Source organism: Zeugodacus cucurbitae, chromosome 3 (genome assembly GCF_028554725.1).
Source record: "Zeugodacus cucurbitae isolate PBARC_wt_2022May chromosome 3, idZeuCucr1.2, whole genome shotgun sequence".
NCBI lineage: Eukaryota > Metazoa > Arthropoda > Insecta > Diptera > Tephritidae > Zeugodacus > Zeugodacus cucurbitae.
In genome coordinates this window covers 70,680,754-70,698,492 of record NC_071668.1, presented here as the reverse complement: position 1 = coordinate 70,698,492, position 17,739 = coordinate 70,680,754, and the positions used below count along the sequence as shown (strand labels likewise).

The window sequence follows — 17,739 nt, the reverse complement described above, 5'->3', positions numbered from 1 at the left end:
GAACCCTTCTCTCCAAGTTTACTCACAAAGCTTCACGCTTTTAACAGAAAGTTCGAAATAATTGTAAAAGCTATGTAGATATTTGTAACTCCTTCAATCTCACTCTTTTGCTCTATGCGGTCCTCACCACTGAATTTAACCTAACCCGGTGAAGACCTACTCACTTTCATATATGAACTCCGTGCGTCCATACTTTCTAGCAATATCAAATGTGTACTCACCAATAGCGCATCCTTCATGATCGTGAACGTCGTGAAGAGCACAATGATCGAGAAGATGAACGTGCAAATTGGATCGACAATCGCCCAATCCGGACGGAAGAAAATAATCAACGCTGCAATAAATACGCCAGCACTCTGTATCATATCGCCAATAACGTGTATGAAAGCGGCGCGTACATTCAAATTCTCCGCTTCACGTGACGCCACACCACCATGATGATGCCCACCCGGTGTGGTCTCCGCCATAACCGCGGCAATCTCGGCGCGCACATCATTCACCGAAGTCGAATTCTGATAAGAGAAAGTAGACAAACCGGAGACGGGCATCACAGCATCGTTGGCGTCTAACTCGAGCTCAGCGGCGCCATCTTCCAGCGGCCGTTGTGTTGGTGGCAGTGCGCAGTGACCTGTGGGTGTACATTTTGGACCGGGCATAGAACGTCTTTCTACACTCGCAGCCGGTTTAATGGTGGCGGTAGAGAGCGCTAGGCCACCGCTGCTCTCGTCACTGGCGCCAACTTGCAAATTGGCGGCTTTCTTGCCCTTCTTCTGCTTCTTGGACTTGCCGCCGTGACTGTGACCATGCGACATGCCGCCATGCGAGTGACCGTGTTGCAGCTGTAAGCCCATGCTGAAAAAGAAAGAAAGAATGTCGAGAGATTAAAATTAGAATTAAAAATAACAGCGCAATTAAAGTTTAAACAAAGCAAGAGTTTTGTGTGAAATTTTCCGCAATTCTTCCAGCTTCCAAGCGCGTAGCTGCTGTTTCAAATCAACACTAATTACATTCTTTCCACTTCACTCCACTTGACGCGCCAAGTTTTTGCGCTTTCACTGGTTAATTTCATACAATTATTATGCTGAGGCTAAGGCAACGTTGCGCCTTAACGCCTTCTGGGTCTACTTTCCGCCTTCATACATTTCTTGCAACATATATCAAACTATACAGTTGAGTTGTTGCCTAGCGACTTGACTTGCCCTGTCTTTTGCTAATATTTTCATACCAAGCGGAGCTCAAGTCTTTGCTACGCCACTCCACCACTTTTGTTGCATACTTTTATGCGCGCACACCCGTTCCTCTAACGTTTCAACCACATATCGTTGCTTGATGCGTCTGCTTTTCTTTCTTCCTCGACTTTTTCTTTGCGGCGCTCGCAGCATTATAAATAAATGCTAAGAAATGGCTCGCAGTTCCGCTTCAATTCTTGGCAGTTCGACTCAACTCGTTGCGTCTACCCTTGTGCCACTGCACTTGGGCACGAAATATTCTGTGTGTGCAGCCGAGCATAATACAAAATGTTATTTCGTATTTCTTTATGGCGTTGTGTAGAAATTTTATTATATTTTATTGTAAGCGAAGTAAATGAAAATATATGCAATATAATATGGAATTGAATCTAAGGAATTGAGTTAATAAAAGTTAAGCAATTCCGGCAGTCAATTGAAGTTTTATACAATAAATTCATTGATGTCCAAAAAGCACTGAGATTTCAAAGAATTGTGTGTCTTCTACCCAGTACCTAAACAGTTTCGGACTATATGAAAGTTGGCACTAACGCTGAGTTTCCAATCTTTGATTTCCTGTGCTGAGCCTTTACCAAATTACTAACCCAACACGTAAAGAGTCGTGATCACTATGCAAGTGTAAAGCTGTAGAGCAGTCACGACGGCGTAAGTAGTTCAAGTCTCAAATAGGTGCTAGGTGAAGTGTCCAGTCACAAGTCCGGACGACACCTAATACTTTGAAAGTAAAAATAATTTGAAGTAGATAAGACAGCGTTAAGATATTTAATAGGCCTTCCAAATTCGACTGTGAATGGGCTGCTTAAAACTTCTCCAAGTTACAGATGTCTACTCAGCCTAAACTAACGAAGGAGACAAATAGTATTTGTCGAAGTTCCAAAAAAACATTTAGATTCTCTCCAATAGATCCGATGATCCCAATTTTAAACAAATCGATTTATACATTCAACTTTCAACTCTGTAGCTTACTCCAGAATGTGGCGATCTCCAGTTCAAAGAAGGAATATTTGCTGATATTTTAGCTAGAAGTTCCTAATGGAGACAGTGAGTTCGATTACATCTGTTTGCCCAAACTCTGGTGTTTTCACTGACAAACTTACTTTTCCAATCTCAACTATCTTCCACCTAGTTCTCTGATAATATGCCAAAGATCCCCGTGTCGGTCAGGAAGAGATATTTATAATTTACTACACAGCTTCAATCTGAAAGAAGGATTATTTGGTTGAACCTTTCGACATTCATGACTATTTATAGGACTCCAGATTTATCTGAATATAGCTAAAGAAGATAATGTATCCATCCACCATGACAGGCATTTTCCTATAAAAACTGTATGTTCATGATTGAAATAGAATATATCTTCAAAGGCTATAAAGACTTCAGATTGTGAATTTTTCCTAAAACAAAGACCAATCTAGTTGGCCTGAGAAGCGCTCAAAGCTTACTCAAGATCATTCTTTTGATCAGATTTTCTCTTCATTAAAACTAATTGGTTGTCTCATTGATAGTATCTTCGGACCTCAAAAAAGATATTTCTTGGATCTCACTTTTTCGAGCAGGCTCGCGAAATAGCGAATATAGAAGTTAGTTAAGTTATAGAAGTCTCTGCTTTTTGTAATAGGTTCAGGGCGCTTTGTCGACCCCTAATTACTAATCTAAATGGGATCCAGGCTTCACAAAGGCATGTATTGTGAAGTCCACGTGTGTTTTCTTTGGGAAATAGCCTTACAACCTAACCTATCTTCGGACTGAAGAGAAGTTTAAAACTGTACAAGTTTTGTAAAAGAATAGATTTACTCGGTAATATTAAAAAAAATATAGAAGAAAACATGTTTGTCTAAGAAGAATTGACTTTCGTTAAACGAAATAATTTCATTACTTTCAGTCTTGTTTTTTTCTCCATAGTAAACGTGGTGTGTTAAAAAAATAACGGGAATTGTAAAATTTTAAATTTCACATTTTAAAGCTTACTCTTCGCTGCTTTTCAGTGAATACTTGGCGAAAAAAATACTATGACGAAGGCCAGAGAATCTTAAAAGGCCACCGTTTTACAAGACTAAAAAAATCGCTGAAAGAACCCTGGCATATTCTAAAAATTAAATTTGAGAAATGCTACGGCTATTGGTAGAGGGCCAGGCATAAGGGCATAATAATGAATGGTGACTATTTTGAAGGCGACAAGATTAATGTAGACGAATGAATAAATTTCAATTCAACGAAAACTCCCGTTATTTTTTGAACACACTTCGTAGATCAAAAGTGTGTCAGTGTCTCGATAACTTTAACCTTTACAAATGATTTAAAGTTTATCTAAAATTACTAGGAAAATATTTGAAATCGAACGAGCTGAGAGCAAGTTCAAGCCTTGCAACAAATTAATTTTCTATCTATCCTATCTTCTCTCACTATTTTCTCCCAACCTAAGCAACGTCCACTCCCAAATGTGCACTTTATCACAACAAAAACACTTTAACAAATGATTGCCCTAATCGTCGCACACCTTCAAGGTGCCTCCACTAAGCTCAAGAGCAAATGAAGCTGCAACTTTCAAAGTCCACAAGTGTCTACACTTGTACATTCATCGATAGCATTCGAGTGTATAGAGAGTTGAACTTTTTGCTTCAGACGCTGCTGACAAACGTAATTTATTTGGTTTTGTAATTTTTTTTTGTTGTTTTTCTTCCGAATGTCAGCTGCGCTTTAGCCAGATTTCCTATCGCTTCATTGCAATTCAAAAATAATTGCAAACCAATTCTTCTTTGTTTGTGAAAGTCAAAAACTTTTGGACAACACAAAACCGAAAAAGAGAAACCGTATCTCAAACAAAAATAAAACACACAGCGTTTAAACGGCAAAGAAGCTCCCAAAACGTAGGCGTCCAAAAAAACATAGAAGACACCCATTGGCGGCGTGTATTATTTGTTGCGACTTTGGAAAAGATTTATTGCAGTTTTGCAGCAAATTTCAGGGACAATTGCCGTGCCAGATATGCGACAGAAGAAAACAAGCGACCAACAAAAACAACAACAAGCAAAAGAAGCGGCAACAGAAAAAACTTTGGCGCACAAAATTCTGTTTTCGAACGGAAGCGTATCAGTTTCGGTGGGTTGGCAGTTTCAGTTGGTGACTTGCTGCGTTTCGTGTGTGTATGTTAGAATTTTTCTTGCGCCAGTTTGACACTTTCATTGTTTGCTTACAGTCTCTTCAGCGCTGTCATTGCTATTGATGCTCTTTATGTTGTTGTTGTTGTTTTCCTATTTGCAAAGAACTGTTGTTTTTGTTGTTGTTATTTCAAAACATTGCGTCATCAGCGCTGTTTTTGTTGCTGACGTTTTTTGTTGTTTTGCATATTTCTTAGTGTTGTTGTTGTTATATTTATACTCTCGCAACAAAAGTTGCTAAGAGAGTATTATAGTTTTGTTCACATAACGGTTGTTTGTAAGTGCTAAAACTAAACGAGTTAGATATAGGGTTATATATACCAAAGTGATCAGGGTGAAGAGTGGAGTTCAAATCCGGATGTCGGATTAAGATATCTTAATGAAACTTAGAACACGTGTTCCTTGGCACCATAAGAAAGTTAAGTTCGAAGATGGGCGGAATCGGACCACTGCCACGCGCACAAAATGCCGATAACCGAAAACACATAAAGAGCTATAACTAAGCCATAAATTAGCTATTAATTTAAAATTTATTCTAGGAAGGTGCATATTTGGATGTAATTTTTTTGGTAAAGTAGGCGTGGCCCCGCCCTCTACTAAGTTTTTTGTACATATCTCGTAAACTACTAACCCTATATCAACGAAACTTTCAGTAGTCCTTTTTTCAGGCATTTCCTTATATAGTCCAAAAATGGAGAAAATCGGATTATAACCACGCCCACCTCCAATACAAAGATTATGTTGAAAACTACTAAAAATGCTTTAATTCAGTAAGGAAAACGAACAGAAGCCTTAAATTTCATTATAAAGTAGGCACAGAAGAGCTGCGTTCAAAATTGTACACAACATTTTTAATGGGCGTGGTTCCGCCCACTTATGGGTTAAAAATCATATCTCCGAAACTACTCGACCAATTTTAATGAAATTCGGTTTGTAATATTTCCCTTGCATCTCAATTATATGTTGTGAAAATAGGCCAAATCGGTTCACAACCACGCCTACTTCCCATATACCAGAACTTTGAAGTCGATCTGAATCGTTCACTTTACAATATATAAAGTAAGCACCAGGGAAGATATCGGAACAGAACTTTGCACAAATACTACATTTATAGTGTGGCATCCCCCTTCTAAAAATCGTTGAAATCGGATCACACATTTTCAAGGCCCCATGTATCGAATATGAGGACCTCAGGGCTTCTAATTTTTTTTTTACCGAAATAAATAATAAATTGCGAGAGTATAAAATGTTCGGTTACACCCGAACTTAGCTCTTCCTTACTTGTTGTTGTTGTTATTGTTAGTATTTCCTAACAATTGTTGTTTTTGTTGCTGTTATTTCAAAACATTGCGTCATCAGCGCTGTTATTGTTGTTGGCGCTTTGTGTTGTTTTGACTATTTGTTAGTGTTGTTGTTGTTATATTTTTCTAATGTTGTTGTTGTTGTTATACCAAGATGTGTGCGTAAACGATGTTATTTTGTTATTGCAACAATTTTTTTATTGTTGTTGTTGTTTTTTTTTTAATTTTTTCTTTGTTGTCATTCCAAGATTTTTGCGTAGCTGAAGTTCTAACATACACTCGAAAAAACCGCTAGTTTCCGCTTCCTGCCGCTTATCTCAAGTGTCTCAAAATTGTGGCGTTAATGCTTTTTATTGTTGTTGTATAACAGTTTTATTATTTATTCGTGCTTTGGGCAATATTTTCACTTTTGTCATAATCCTGCTGCCACACAGTGTTGCCACACGCGCACAATTTCGCATTTTTTCAGTTTTTCGTATTATTTTTATCACTTTGCTGTTGTTATTGTTTTCCTGTTTGCATCTAGTTTATCACCCACTTCCGGCTGTTATTGAACGAAACAGCCGAGCGAAATCACAAAAAAAAAACAAAAACAATAAATGCTTGAGCAAAAGTTGGTCGTCATCGTTATTTGCGCCGACGCTCGTTTTGCTGACGCGTTTGTATTGTTTTTATTGTTGTTGGCATTGTTGACATGCTTGTTATATGTGGAACATATACATACACACGCCACATATGTGATTTACTTGCAAGTAGTTCGTTTGCTAAAAGAACACACACTCTCAAGTACATATGTGTGTGTTTGTATGTATTTGTATTTGTTGTCAACAATTTTGCTCTATATTTACTTAACTCATTCTTTTGCCTCAGCTCCACTTCACTTCACTTCACCTCACTTTTTGCCAAAAGTCTTCCTGCTCTCTCCAAACGCTTCCGATCACTTTTACTTTCCCCATTGTTGCATACTTTTGTGCGCCATATCATATATCAAAGTGTGCATTTCAATCTAAGTGGTGTTTAGTGTTTGTATGTGTGTTTAGTCTACGTCTTAGTGTATGTGCGCGTGGGTAAACCAAAAAGTCAAGTAGCGGTCAATTTGAAAAACTGTAACTCTTCACACAGTTTACATTTGCAAACTTTCTCCGCACATATTTGTGTGTGCATGTGATTTCAAAAGCTTGCGAAAGCTATTGAGTTACATGTTTTTCACTTTGTCGTAAGCAGCAAACAATGCATGATTTTGTAGCATACTTTTAGGCGCACTTGTGTATAAGGCAAACATTTCATAAGCATGCAATAGTCAAGTGCTTTAAAAGAGAGAATTTAGATATATGTATCTTCAAAGTCGAAAGCCGATACTCTTCTTCCTACACAACTTTTATTAAGAATATAGTAGAGAGGGGGAATACGAGGGCTGCTATATATATTTCTGGCCTAGACAACACTAAGTGTTCCGAATTTAATTGTCATTTAATCGTGAATTGTTTTTTTTTACAGGCAATTAAAAAGTCATCTCGACCAAAAAATGGAATTAACTCGTGAACATTTTCGTGCGATCATTTTTCACAACTTTCGACGTGGATTATCGCGACAAGAGTGCATCGATGAACTAAAATCTTTATATGGCTATGAAGCACCATCCTATAGCACTGTGAAAAACTGGTACAACGCATTCAATCGTGGCCGACGCTCGCTCAAAGACGAATTCCGTGAAGGTCGTCCAAAAACAGCCGTTGTGCCAGAAAACATCGATGCCGTACGTGAACTGATAGTGCAAGACCGTCATGTAACATACCTTCAGATAGAGGCATGCCTATGCATTTCTCCCACCAGCATACATTCGATATTGCATGAACACCTGGTCGTAAAAAAGGATTGTTCTCGTTGGATCCCGCACAATTTGACAATCGCTCAAAAAAGGCTCAAAAAAAGTGCTTCGCAAATTGGTTTGAGCGCATGCAAAAGTGTATAAATCTTGATGGAGAATATTTTGAAAAACAATAAAACCATTTTCGTTGATAAATATTCCTATTTTCATTATTAGGCCAGAAATATATATAGCAGCCCTCGTATTAGGCAACATCTTTTTCTGCTTCTATTGAAATGTCTTCATCTGAGCAACAATGAGTTTTCACTACTACTCATCTGATTTATTGTAAACAGGAGAGATCCATAGACGAGCAGAAAGTAATGGATTCGGCGATCAACTCCGATCTCAAAAAAATAAACCATTTGTGAATAATAACTCTTATTATTAAGAGAATCCTCTAGACCGACACTATTGTTGTGCTTATTAAACGGAGCTTTCATTTAAATTGAGCTTTCATTCAACCTATATAAGAATGTAATCAAATACCAGAAGAAATATTCCATTTAATGGTATTTTTCTAAGCTAAAAATATACTTCAATTTCAAGAGATAAATAGACGAGAAAAAAAATCTATTCAGCTATAGTCTTATATCTTAAAATAAAGCAATTTAATATCGTAACGCTTGACCACTGACCACACTGACTTGAGTGTTGTGATTTTAATCGGAGCTTTCATGCTTTTAAGTGGAGCTTTCATTCAAAGTGAGCTTTTCACTTCAACTATTTAGGAATGAGCTTAATTGCCATGAGAAATATCTTAATGTCAATGACAATTGTTGTACTATAGATTGTTCCTAAAATACCACTGAATCCACAGCTTTTTGGTATATATGGTTGTCAAATATCCGTCTTTTGTCTTTTTAATTTCGCGGTTATGCATAAAGCGCTACAGAAGCTCGTATCTGGCAATACCATACATCTTTGAAAGATCTTGACATAACTATGACATGTGATTAATGGTGTTTAGGGGGATGGTACTATATCACTTCGAACAGCGGAGGAATGGTTTCGACGATTCAGAGAGGGTGAAAACGACAGCATGGATAGCCAGCCGGTGGAATACCGGAATACCGAAACGAACTCGATCCATTTTTGAAGCGAATGGTGACTGGCGACGAAAAATGGATCAAGCGAAAACGGTGGTCGTGATCGAAGGCCGATGAATCGTCCCGAACAGTGGCGATCGACCAGGCGTCCAGAATTGACCAACAGGAAGGGTGTAGTGTTCCACCATGACAATGCCAGACCACACACTTCCTTGATGAATCGTAAGAAGCTACGGGAGCTCGGATGGGAGGTTTTATCGCATCCACCATATAGCCCGGACATAGCGCCAAGCGATTACCACCTGTTCCTGTAAACGGCGAACGCCCTTGGTGGTGTAAAGTTGAACTCAAAAGAGGCTTGTGAAAAGTGGCTGTCCGAGTTTTTCGCAAATAAGGAGGGGGGCTTCTCCGAGGGAGGTATTATGAAGTTGCCGTCTAGATGAAAACAGATTATCGAACAAAACGACGCATATTTGAACTAAATCCGATCACGGTAACACTTTTTATAAAGCATTGAATAAAGAGCAAAAAAGCGGAAGAAGTACACTTATAATTCTCTAATATAGCAGAATGAAAACAGAATTTAAAAGATATCTGAAGAGAAAATAAGCAAAGAAACATCAGACTATTTTTGGTGTCTACTCTAGCATTAAATAGGATAGCATATATTAGACATTATCTGTGAAGAGTTTGGAACATTTTTTTAGTTCTCTAGTAACCTTTCCTATTTCTTAAGCACAGGTAAAGTTTATCAAGTTTTTATTACATCTTCACATCTTCCTTCTTGGCCTCTAAATACTCCATATTGTTCTCTCTCCCGTTTCTCGATAATACATATTTTTCAATCGCCAGAGTATTTCTGTTGAAGATTGGCACTTCTTATACAATTTCACCTTTCACACATCTTCAGCTCAAAATATTTACTTTTTATCTTTTCAAAAATTTTCTCCGACATCCTCTATCTAGCACATTCTTATCTGTTTTGCCTCTTCATCAGCTCCCAATACAATCAATCAACTAACTAGCTTCCTATCAGTGCACTGCACTATTATTAACTTGTTTTGACTGCTGAAATTCTCAACTCGTTTATAACTCGACTTCCGCAAACATTTTCCCACACAACGGTACAAGTAGATCTCTCTCTCTCTTCTAACTACCGACAATATGAGCACTTAATATGTTACTCTATAGTCAAACATTATTATATACAAACAAGTGCAGTTGTTTGTAACTTCCTTAGCCTATTTGAGCTATTACTACTTCTTCTTAGTAAGGGTCCAGGCTATGGAAAACGAGGATTTTCAAATTTAATGGTTTTCCATATTTGCTTTTGTGGAATTAGGAGTAAATAGCAGTACAAATGGAGGAAGAGGAAGGGACAAGTATAGATGGTAGAAGTACTAAGAGAGCGAGTAAGTTGCGGGTGAAGAAGGGACTCAAATTTTTTTTGTGAAAAGTAATCGAATTCTGCTACTTTTTTCACTGACAGGTTATAGCTTTTTATACCAAAAACATTGTCCAGCCGATTTTTTAAGTTTTTTTTTAATTTTCTTTAAATTTTTGTTGTTATTGTAATCTTGTTTCGTTTGAGATTCCGTTCTAATGTTTTTTGTTGACTATTTTCTTGACACATTCGCACTGACTTTGCTTTGTAGAATCCCTAGGGATGGTTTTCAGTGTTGTTGTTGTTATATTTTTTGTTGTTTTTATCCATATTCTTGTTGTTATTACTGCTTTTGCTCTTATATTTGTTGTTGCAACCATGATTTTTTCTTTGTTGTTGTAAGTATTTTTGTTGGTGCTATGATCTTTGTTGTTTTTACTATGGTTCTTGTTGTTTTTTAGCATCTTTGTATTTCTTATTACCGCTGTTGTGCTCCTTCATTGCACTGATCAGCCGGCTTGTGGTCATTTTGTCGGACGCTTTAGCTTTTTGGCAGCCACACAACAACAACAATAACACCAACACAAAAACAAACAAACACACACATACTCCAGTCAAAAAAAGGAAACCTTCTTAGTTACAAGCAAGCATATTCACAGCTGACAGCTACTGCCGCACAGCGTGTATTTGCAGTAAAATAGCTTTGAAAATTATTATTGCATACATTGAGGCGCACATACCGCCTGCAGTTGTTAGCAATGCTGCTGTGCTGTGACTGGCTGTTGCTTTGCGCATTTTTTAAGCTACTCCTTTGCAGTTTCTCAATTTACGTTTGCAATTCGTAGATTGTTTGTTGCTGTTGTTGTTGTTTGCTGCTTGTTTAGTGTTTTCGTTGGCATTTCACTTCCTTGCTGGCAGCTTGTAGCAGTATTTTCGATTTGATTTTTTTGGTATTTTTTATGTGTTTTTGTTGCTTTTCTCAGTCATTCTTGGCCACTTGACGCTGGACGCTCGTTTGGTTTGGCAATTTATGGCCTCAACTGTGGACGGCAAAGCAAAGCAAGCAGCGCAATGGTGTGTGTGTGTGTATATGTGTTAATACGCTTCTTTTGGTGCAAGGCAGCAGCTGTGCGCCTCGCTTGACATTTGCAGTTTTTCTTATTGGCATATAAATATTTAGGCGACTAAAGTGAGAATTTCGTACATGCTTAGCATTTTTCTCATCGACTTTGCTTTGCTTGCCGCAAGCAGCTTTGAGTATTACAAAAGCAAAAACAGAAAAAGACTGAGGCTTCTATTTTAGGTGTTTCCTATTTTTACAGTTATTTATAAGTTTGCACATTTTTTCTATTTTTTTATTTTTTCCTTTAAAAAAATTCCAAAAATATCTAAAAATCGCTCCAAAATGTTAATCAGCGCCAGGAACTGAAATCTTGGTAAGCGGAAGAACATAACCGTATATAATAAACAACTTGAAAATTGCTTCGTGCCGAGCAGCTGTTCTTAAGAAGCACACAGTGGTTATTTTTCAGACATTTACATAGTTTCAGGCGTATGTGGCAAGTGTGGAAGAGTTAGTAGCTCGCTTGGGTGCATAAATTCTTGAATGTGTGGCAATCACCACGACTACTGGCAGCGTGATTTAGAAAGTTAGAAGATTTCCGGTAGGTCTCTTTTTATATTTTTTAGAGTGTAAATTTTTTTTATTATATTTTTATTTTTTTTTATGATGCGAGGAGTTTACTATATCTCATTCGATTTCATTTATTATAGCATCAGCTGCTTCTTTCATTTAAATAATGGAACCTGAACTGTGTTCCTGGAGCGTTAAAGTAAATGTTGAGAGTGCGGGGATAGGGAATTTGAATAACGATTCAAATACTAATATCAATATCAATATCAATATCAATATCATTATCATTATCAATATCAATATCAATATCAATATCAATATCAATATCAATATCAATATCAATATCAATATCAATATCAATATCAATATCAATATCAATATCAATATCAATATCAATATCAATATCAATATCAATATCAATATCAATATCAATATCAATATCAATATCAATATCAATATCAATATCAATATCAATATCAATATCAATATCAATATCAATATCAATATCAATATCAATATCAATATCAATATCAATATCATTATCAATATCAATATCAATATCAATATCAATATCAAATATCAATATCAATATCAATATCAATATCAATATCAATATCAATATCAATATCAATATCAATATCAATATCAATATCAATATCAATATCAATATCAATATCAATATCAATACCAATACAAGTATAAATTCCAATATCAATACCATTATCGTTCTATTGTAAAGCTCTCTCGATATAACGGCCAACTACATATCTTGTTTTGTACTCAACTTTCTTTATCCTGCATATTTTATCTCTCCCAACCTGACACTCACATTTACATATTTTAAGGATATCAACTCTGACCGTGATTCTCTCGAAATAATTACATCCCTATTCCCTTAAGAAAACGAATTTACTACTCAAAATACAACAGAAGCCTCATATAGTACTCAAATATCTTCCAGATCACTTCATTTTCTTTCTCCACTCTTCATTTCCATAGAAACAACCACTTAAGTCCGAAAAAACATCCAACTCATTACACGCTTAATAGCTCAGTGGAGTTGCAAGTTCTATTAAAACGTAAAGTACTTTTTCATTCTTCTCTCCTTTCTCCATTCACTACTTTTCACTCTTCATCTTGATTCTTTTGATTTTGTCGAGAAAGAAACCCATTTTCGAGCGCATTTCAATGTCCTCTCGTAAATAGTTGGGTAATTCAAAGTTGTCAGTTAATTACGCTGCAACCTCTACCCTGCACTTGGCAATTTTCTGTCTTTTTCTCTCTCTCTCTCACACGCACTCTCTGGCTACTCATCAGCCTCTGCAGTTTACACTTCGCTTCGCCTCTTGCACGCTCCTGCACTTCATTACATTGCATTACGCTACGTTGCTTGTGTTTTCGCTTAAGTGCAGGTCGTTGAGGCGAAACCAAAAAAAAAGCAAACAATAAAAAAACTTTTTACTTCATTCACGTGCCACAAAGGAAACACTGCTTTTGCAACAATAACACAACAACAAACTACGTTCAAACAAAACACGTATGAGTAAGCAGTGGCAAATGAGGCACTTGAACAATAAATTGTGTGTGTGTGTATGTGAAGCGTAAACGAGTTGGACAATGAGGTGACGTAGAGCAGCATATGCCACTTACTTATATTGGAGTTGCAGGTGAGTTCAGAGATGGTGAAACTTTCTTGATTTTACAAAGTTAAGTTTTGAGAGAAGATAGATCATAGTGATCACATCATAGTCGTTAGTGATCGTAGTGATCTTGAGCATGATCCCAGATCTCCAGACCTTTCTAGAGAAAATAATTTGACTGCAAGGGGGTGTTCAACTTATATATCTAATTGAAAATTCTTCATTATATATAGTCAAGAGAGAGAGAGAGAGAAACAGCGAGTCAAGATAGAGATAGAGATAGAGATAGAGATAGAGATAGAGATAGAGATAGAGATAGAGATAGAGATTGAGATTGAGATTGAGATAGAGATAGAGATTGAGATAGAGATTGAGATAGAGATTGAGATAGAGATTGAGATAGAGATAGAGATAGAGATAGAGATAGAGATAGAGATAGAGATAGAGATAGAGATAGAGATAGAGATAGAGATAGAGATAGAGATAGAGATAGAGATAGAGATAGAGATAGAGATAGAGATAGAGATAGAGATAGAGATAGAGATAGAGATAGAGATAGAGATAGAGATAGAGATAGAGATAGAGATAGAGATAGAGGATAGAGATAGAGATAGAGGATAGAGATAGATATAGAGATAGAGGATAGAGATAGAGATAGAGATAGAGATAGAGATAGAGATAGAGATAGAGATAGAGATACAGATTCAGATAGAGATACAGATAGAGATACAGATAGAGATACAGATAGAGATACAGATAGAGATAGAGATAGAGATACAGATAGAGATACAGATAGAGATAGAGATAGAGATAGAGATACAGATAGAGATACAGATAGAGATAGAGATAGAGATAGAGATAGAGATAGAGATAGAGATAGAGATAGAGATAGAGATAGAGATAGAGATAGAGATAGAGATAGAGATAGAGATAGAGATAGAGATAGAGATAGAGATGCTGGCGAGGTTAACATTTCATAATCAACTTATAAAAAATATTTGCGGTGTCAAGTCTGGCAACTCTAAAATATATGGAGAAAATTTCTGATAATGATTCGTATGTAAGATAAATATTGAGTACAAATTCCATTAGAATAAACTTTTTAAAGTTTTTAAACATCTCCAAATAGTTTTTTCGAAGTGGCAACACAATTTTCAAAAAAAAGTTCAAGAAACTCGTACTCAGAGTGAATAAAATATGGTTTGTAAAATATAAAGTCTGCGTCCACTTAATAACAGTACCGCTAGACACTTCACCAGTTGACGCGCTCGATTGAGCTGCAATAGCAAAGAGTGAACCCGGAACCCGGATGCACTGCAAACAACGGCATTTACTCAACTCTTTTGTACGCTGAACTTCGCTAATATTTATGTTCCTGTCAATTAAATCACAAGGACATGCGCACAGAACTTCTTATTGGAGATGGACGGTAAATGACAATGACAGCGCCAACAACAATAACAACAACACTAGTATTGGCTAGAAATTGTGTAAAATATAGCGAAATAAAAGCGCATAAAATGGCTGGTCAGTGTTTGTGTGGCAAGCGTAACGGTTTATGTGGCTGTGTGTATGTGTACGACAACTCGCCAACACTAACGAGCCGACACTAGTTGGACGGAACTGTAAATAACCGCTTCATTGCGCTCCGATTTCCTCTGCGACAACAGCGGGGCAATATGCGCTGATGAGTATATAAAATAGCAACAACAATAATAATAAAAGCGACAGCAGTAATAACAAAAGCAACAATAAAATCAACAAAAATAACAACAACACTATATGCGATGCAACTCGTGACGACAGCGAAGGCCAACACGTTGCGCGCATTAAAAATTACGAAACATTTTTCATGTGTGTTCATGAGTGTTCAAATGTGTGTGTGTGCCGCAGCCGCAGACGCAGACAGTCATAGTCTGCCAACAAAACGGCGTCAACGAAGCGTATAACCACCAAGTATCCGGCAACTTGCAACCAACAGCAATGGACTCAATGAAGCACAACAACAACAACAAATAGCATATTGGTCAGCTTACGGTCTGTGAGCGCGCGGCGGCGATGGTCAATAGTCATTTATATTGAGCGTAAATAGTTTATAGCGAAAAAAAATATGGCGGCGGCGCGACCACAACACACACACATACGCATATGAGGAAGCTATACACACACGCAGGGAATCGGTGAAAGCCTTATCGCAAACAAGCGCGCTTGTGTATGTGTGTATCTCAAAGTGCAACGATCGGCGTGAAGAAAAAGTACAAGATTTAAGGCTTCATTGCTTGGTGGACGATGTGTGAAAATGCATGTATGTATGTGTGCGACGGCGGCCATTAAAACGTAAGACGAGATGCAGCCATGAGAAGCGCAAAAGCAACACCAAAAATAAAAATTCAAACAAAAAAAAATTAATTTGAAAAAGCAAACAATCGCTCAGCAACAGCAAGTGACAGCAGCGTTTCAACGGCTAATGGCTTGTGTTGGTGAATAAGTGAACACGGCTAGTGGACTGACCAGCGGTGAGGAAGAAAGGTAAAAAAGAAAACATCGGAATCGCATGTGCTTCAATTTTGCAGCTTAATTGCTGACGACTTTGAAACACACACTCAACCACATAAAGGTATATTGCAAAATCGAAAGAAAAAACAACAAAAGTGGTGTTTCACATGTCCACTTATACCACACACACACACATGCAACAGAAAGTCATTGGTCGCGCAGAAAACGCTACCAACTTTTTTGCACCAAACGAAATATGAGCAATACTAAAAATAGCCAGCGCTGACTTTGAGAAATCGTTAGCTTAAGAACGTGTTGGCGGCGTTATTCAGCCAACTAATGACTGATGTGGCACGTGTTTCGTGTTTGACACGCGCGTTTGCAAAAAATTCGTTTAGAAAGTTTAGAGTAGAGGCAGTCACATTTGGAAATGCAGAGATGTTGGTAATGTAAGGAAACTGAAAATGATGAAAATGAAAAACAATAAATAAAAAAATTAAATGAAACGGAATGGAATGAAATGGAACGAAATGAAAAAAAAACTTAACTTTAAAAAGTTTCAATGAATCCAAGACTCATTTACTTAGTAAAAACTAATTTATTGTGTTGAAACAAAGTGGAATGGAACGGAACAAATGGAATCAGAACATTACAAAATGCAATGAAAAATTATTAAAAAATAACTAACTGAGATTAGCGTCGAATTAATGAAAATTTACGACTAAGGCATGAAATGGAACAGAACGGAATGGAACGAAATGAAAAAAACTTAACATTAAACAGTTTCAATGAATCCAAGTCTCATTCACTCAGTAAAAACTAATTTATTCTGTTGAATCGAAATGGCATGAAACGGAACGATTGGAATCGGAACAGCGTATCATGGAATGAAACAAAAATATATTATTAATTAATAACAAACTGAGATTAGCGTAGAATTGTAGAAAATTTACGACTAACGCATGAAATGGAACAGAACGGAAAGGAACGAAATGAAAAAAAAACTTAACTTTAAACAGTTTCAATGAATCCAGGTCTTATTCACTTAGTAAAAACTAATTTATTGTGTTGAAACGAAATGGCTTGGAACGGAACGAATGGAATCAGAACGGTACAAAATGCAATGAAAAATTATTAAAAAAGAACTAACTGAGATTAAAAAAGGATTGAAGAAAATTGACGACTAAGGCATGAAATGGAACAGAACGAAGTGCGAAAAGAATGCAAGGAAATATATGAGAACAGACTGGAAGGAATCGGAAATATTTTACAAAATAAGTTGTATAATAGTAGTGGTGCTCAAAAAACAACAGTACAGTATAATAGAATCGGATCTATGTAACCGGAACAGTCTCGTATTTCTATTCGGTCAATAACTACCAACAATATTCTCAAATTTTTTGGAGAATGTTATCTGGGACCACAACAACTGCATTTGTAGAAAAACATAGAAACAAAAAAACGTAGAAAAAATAGTACAATCAGAATGAATGAATGAAAAATATAACAGAGATTGACAAAACTAATGAATTAGTTTCAAAGAAAATAAATTTAATGAATGAAAATTTGGTTTATTGGTATGGAAAATAAAGGTGCGGATACGAATGTAATAACAGAATGAAGTATATAGGAGCAATAAGCAGTACAAAGCAAATATCACTAGAAACGACATGGAATAGAACGGAACATACAGAAACAGAACGGCATGGATTTGTAAATTACTTAAAAATTCATATTTTAGAGATATTTAAGTAATATTAGAGTTCAAGGAGTGAACTAAAATATAACGGTACAGTATTATATGAAACGAAACATTAAAAACATCTGTAAAATATATTAGTTTTGTTTTGTTGTGATATCTCAGTAAAACTAAACACAGTTACAGATCATGATTAATAAATATTGAAAATAGAACGGAACGACCGGAAACAGAACGGCTTGAAATGAATTACAACAAAAAAAAC

General features: G+C 36.5%; 1 protein-coding gene across 3 annotated transcripts in view; it reads right to left on the bottom strand.

Annotated features, from left to right (window-relative positions):
• Slc30a2_3 (proton-coupled zinc antiporter SLC30A2) overlaps positions 1 to 17,739 on the bottom strand; it is a 117,082-nt gene that overhangs the window by 16,954 nt on the left and 82,389 nt on the right. For all 3 annotated transcript variants that reach the window (XM_011191759.3, XM_054228340.1, XM_029043327.2), the window contains one exon: positions 222 to 852. In XM_011191759.3, coding sequence (XP_011190061.2) covers positions 222 to 852 — 631 coding nt within the window. The remainder of the gene's footprint in view (positions 1 to 221; positions 853 to 17,739) is intronic.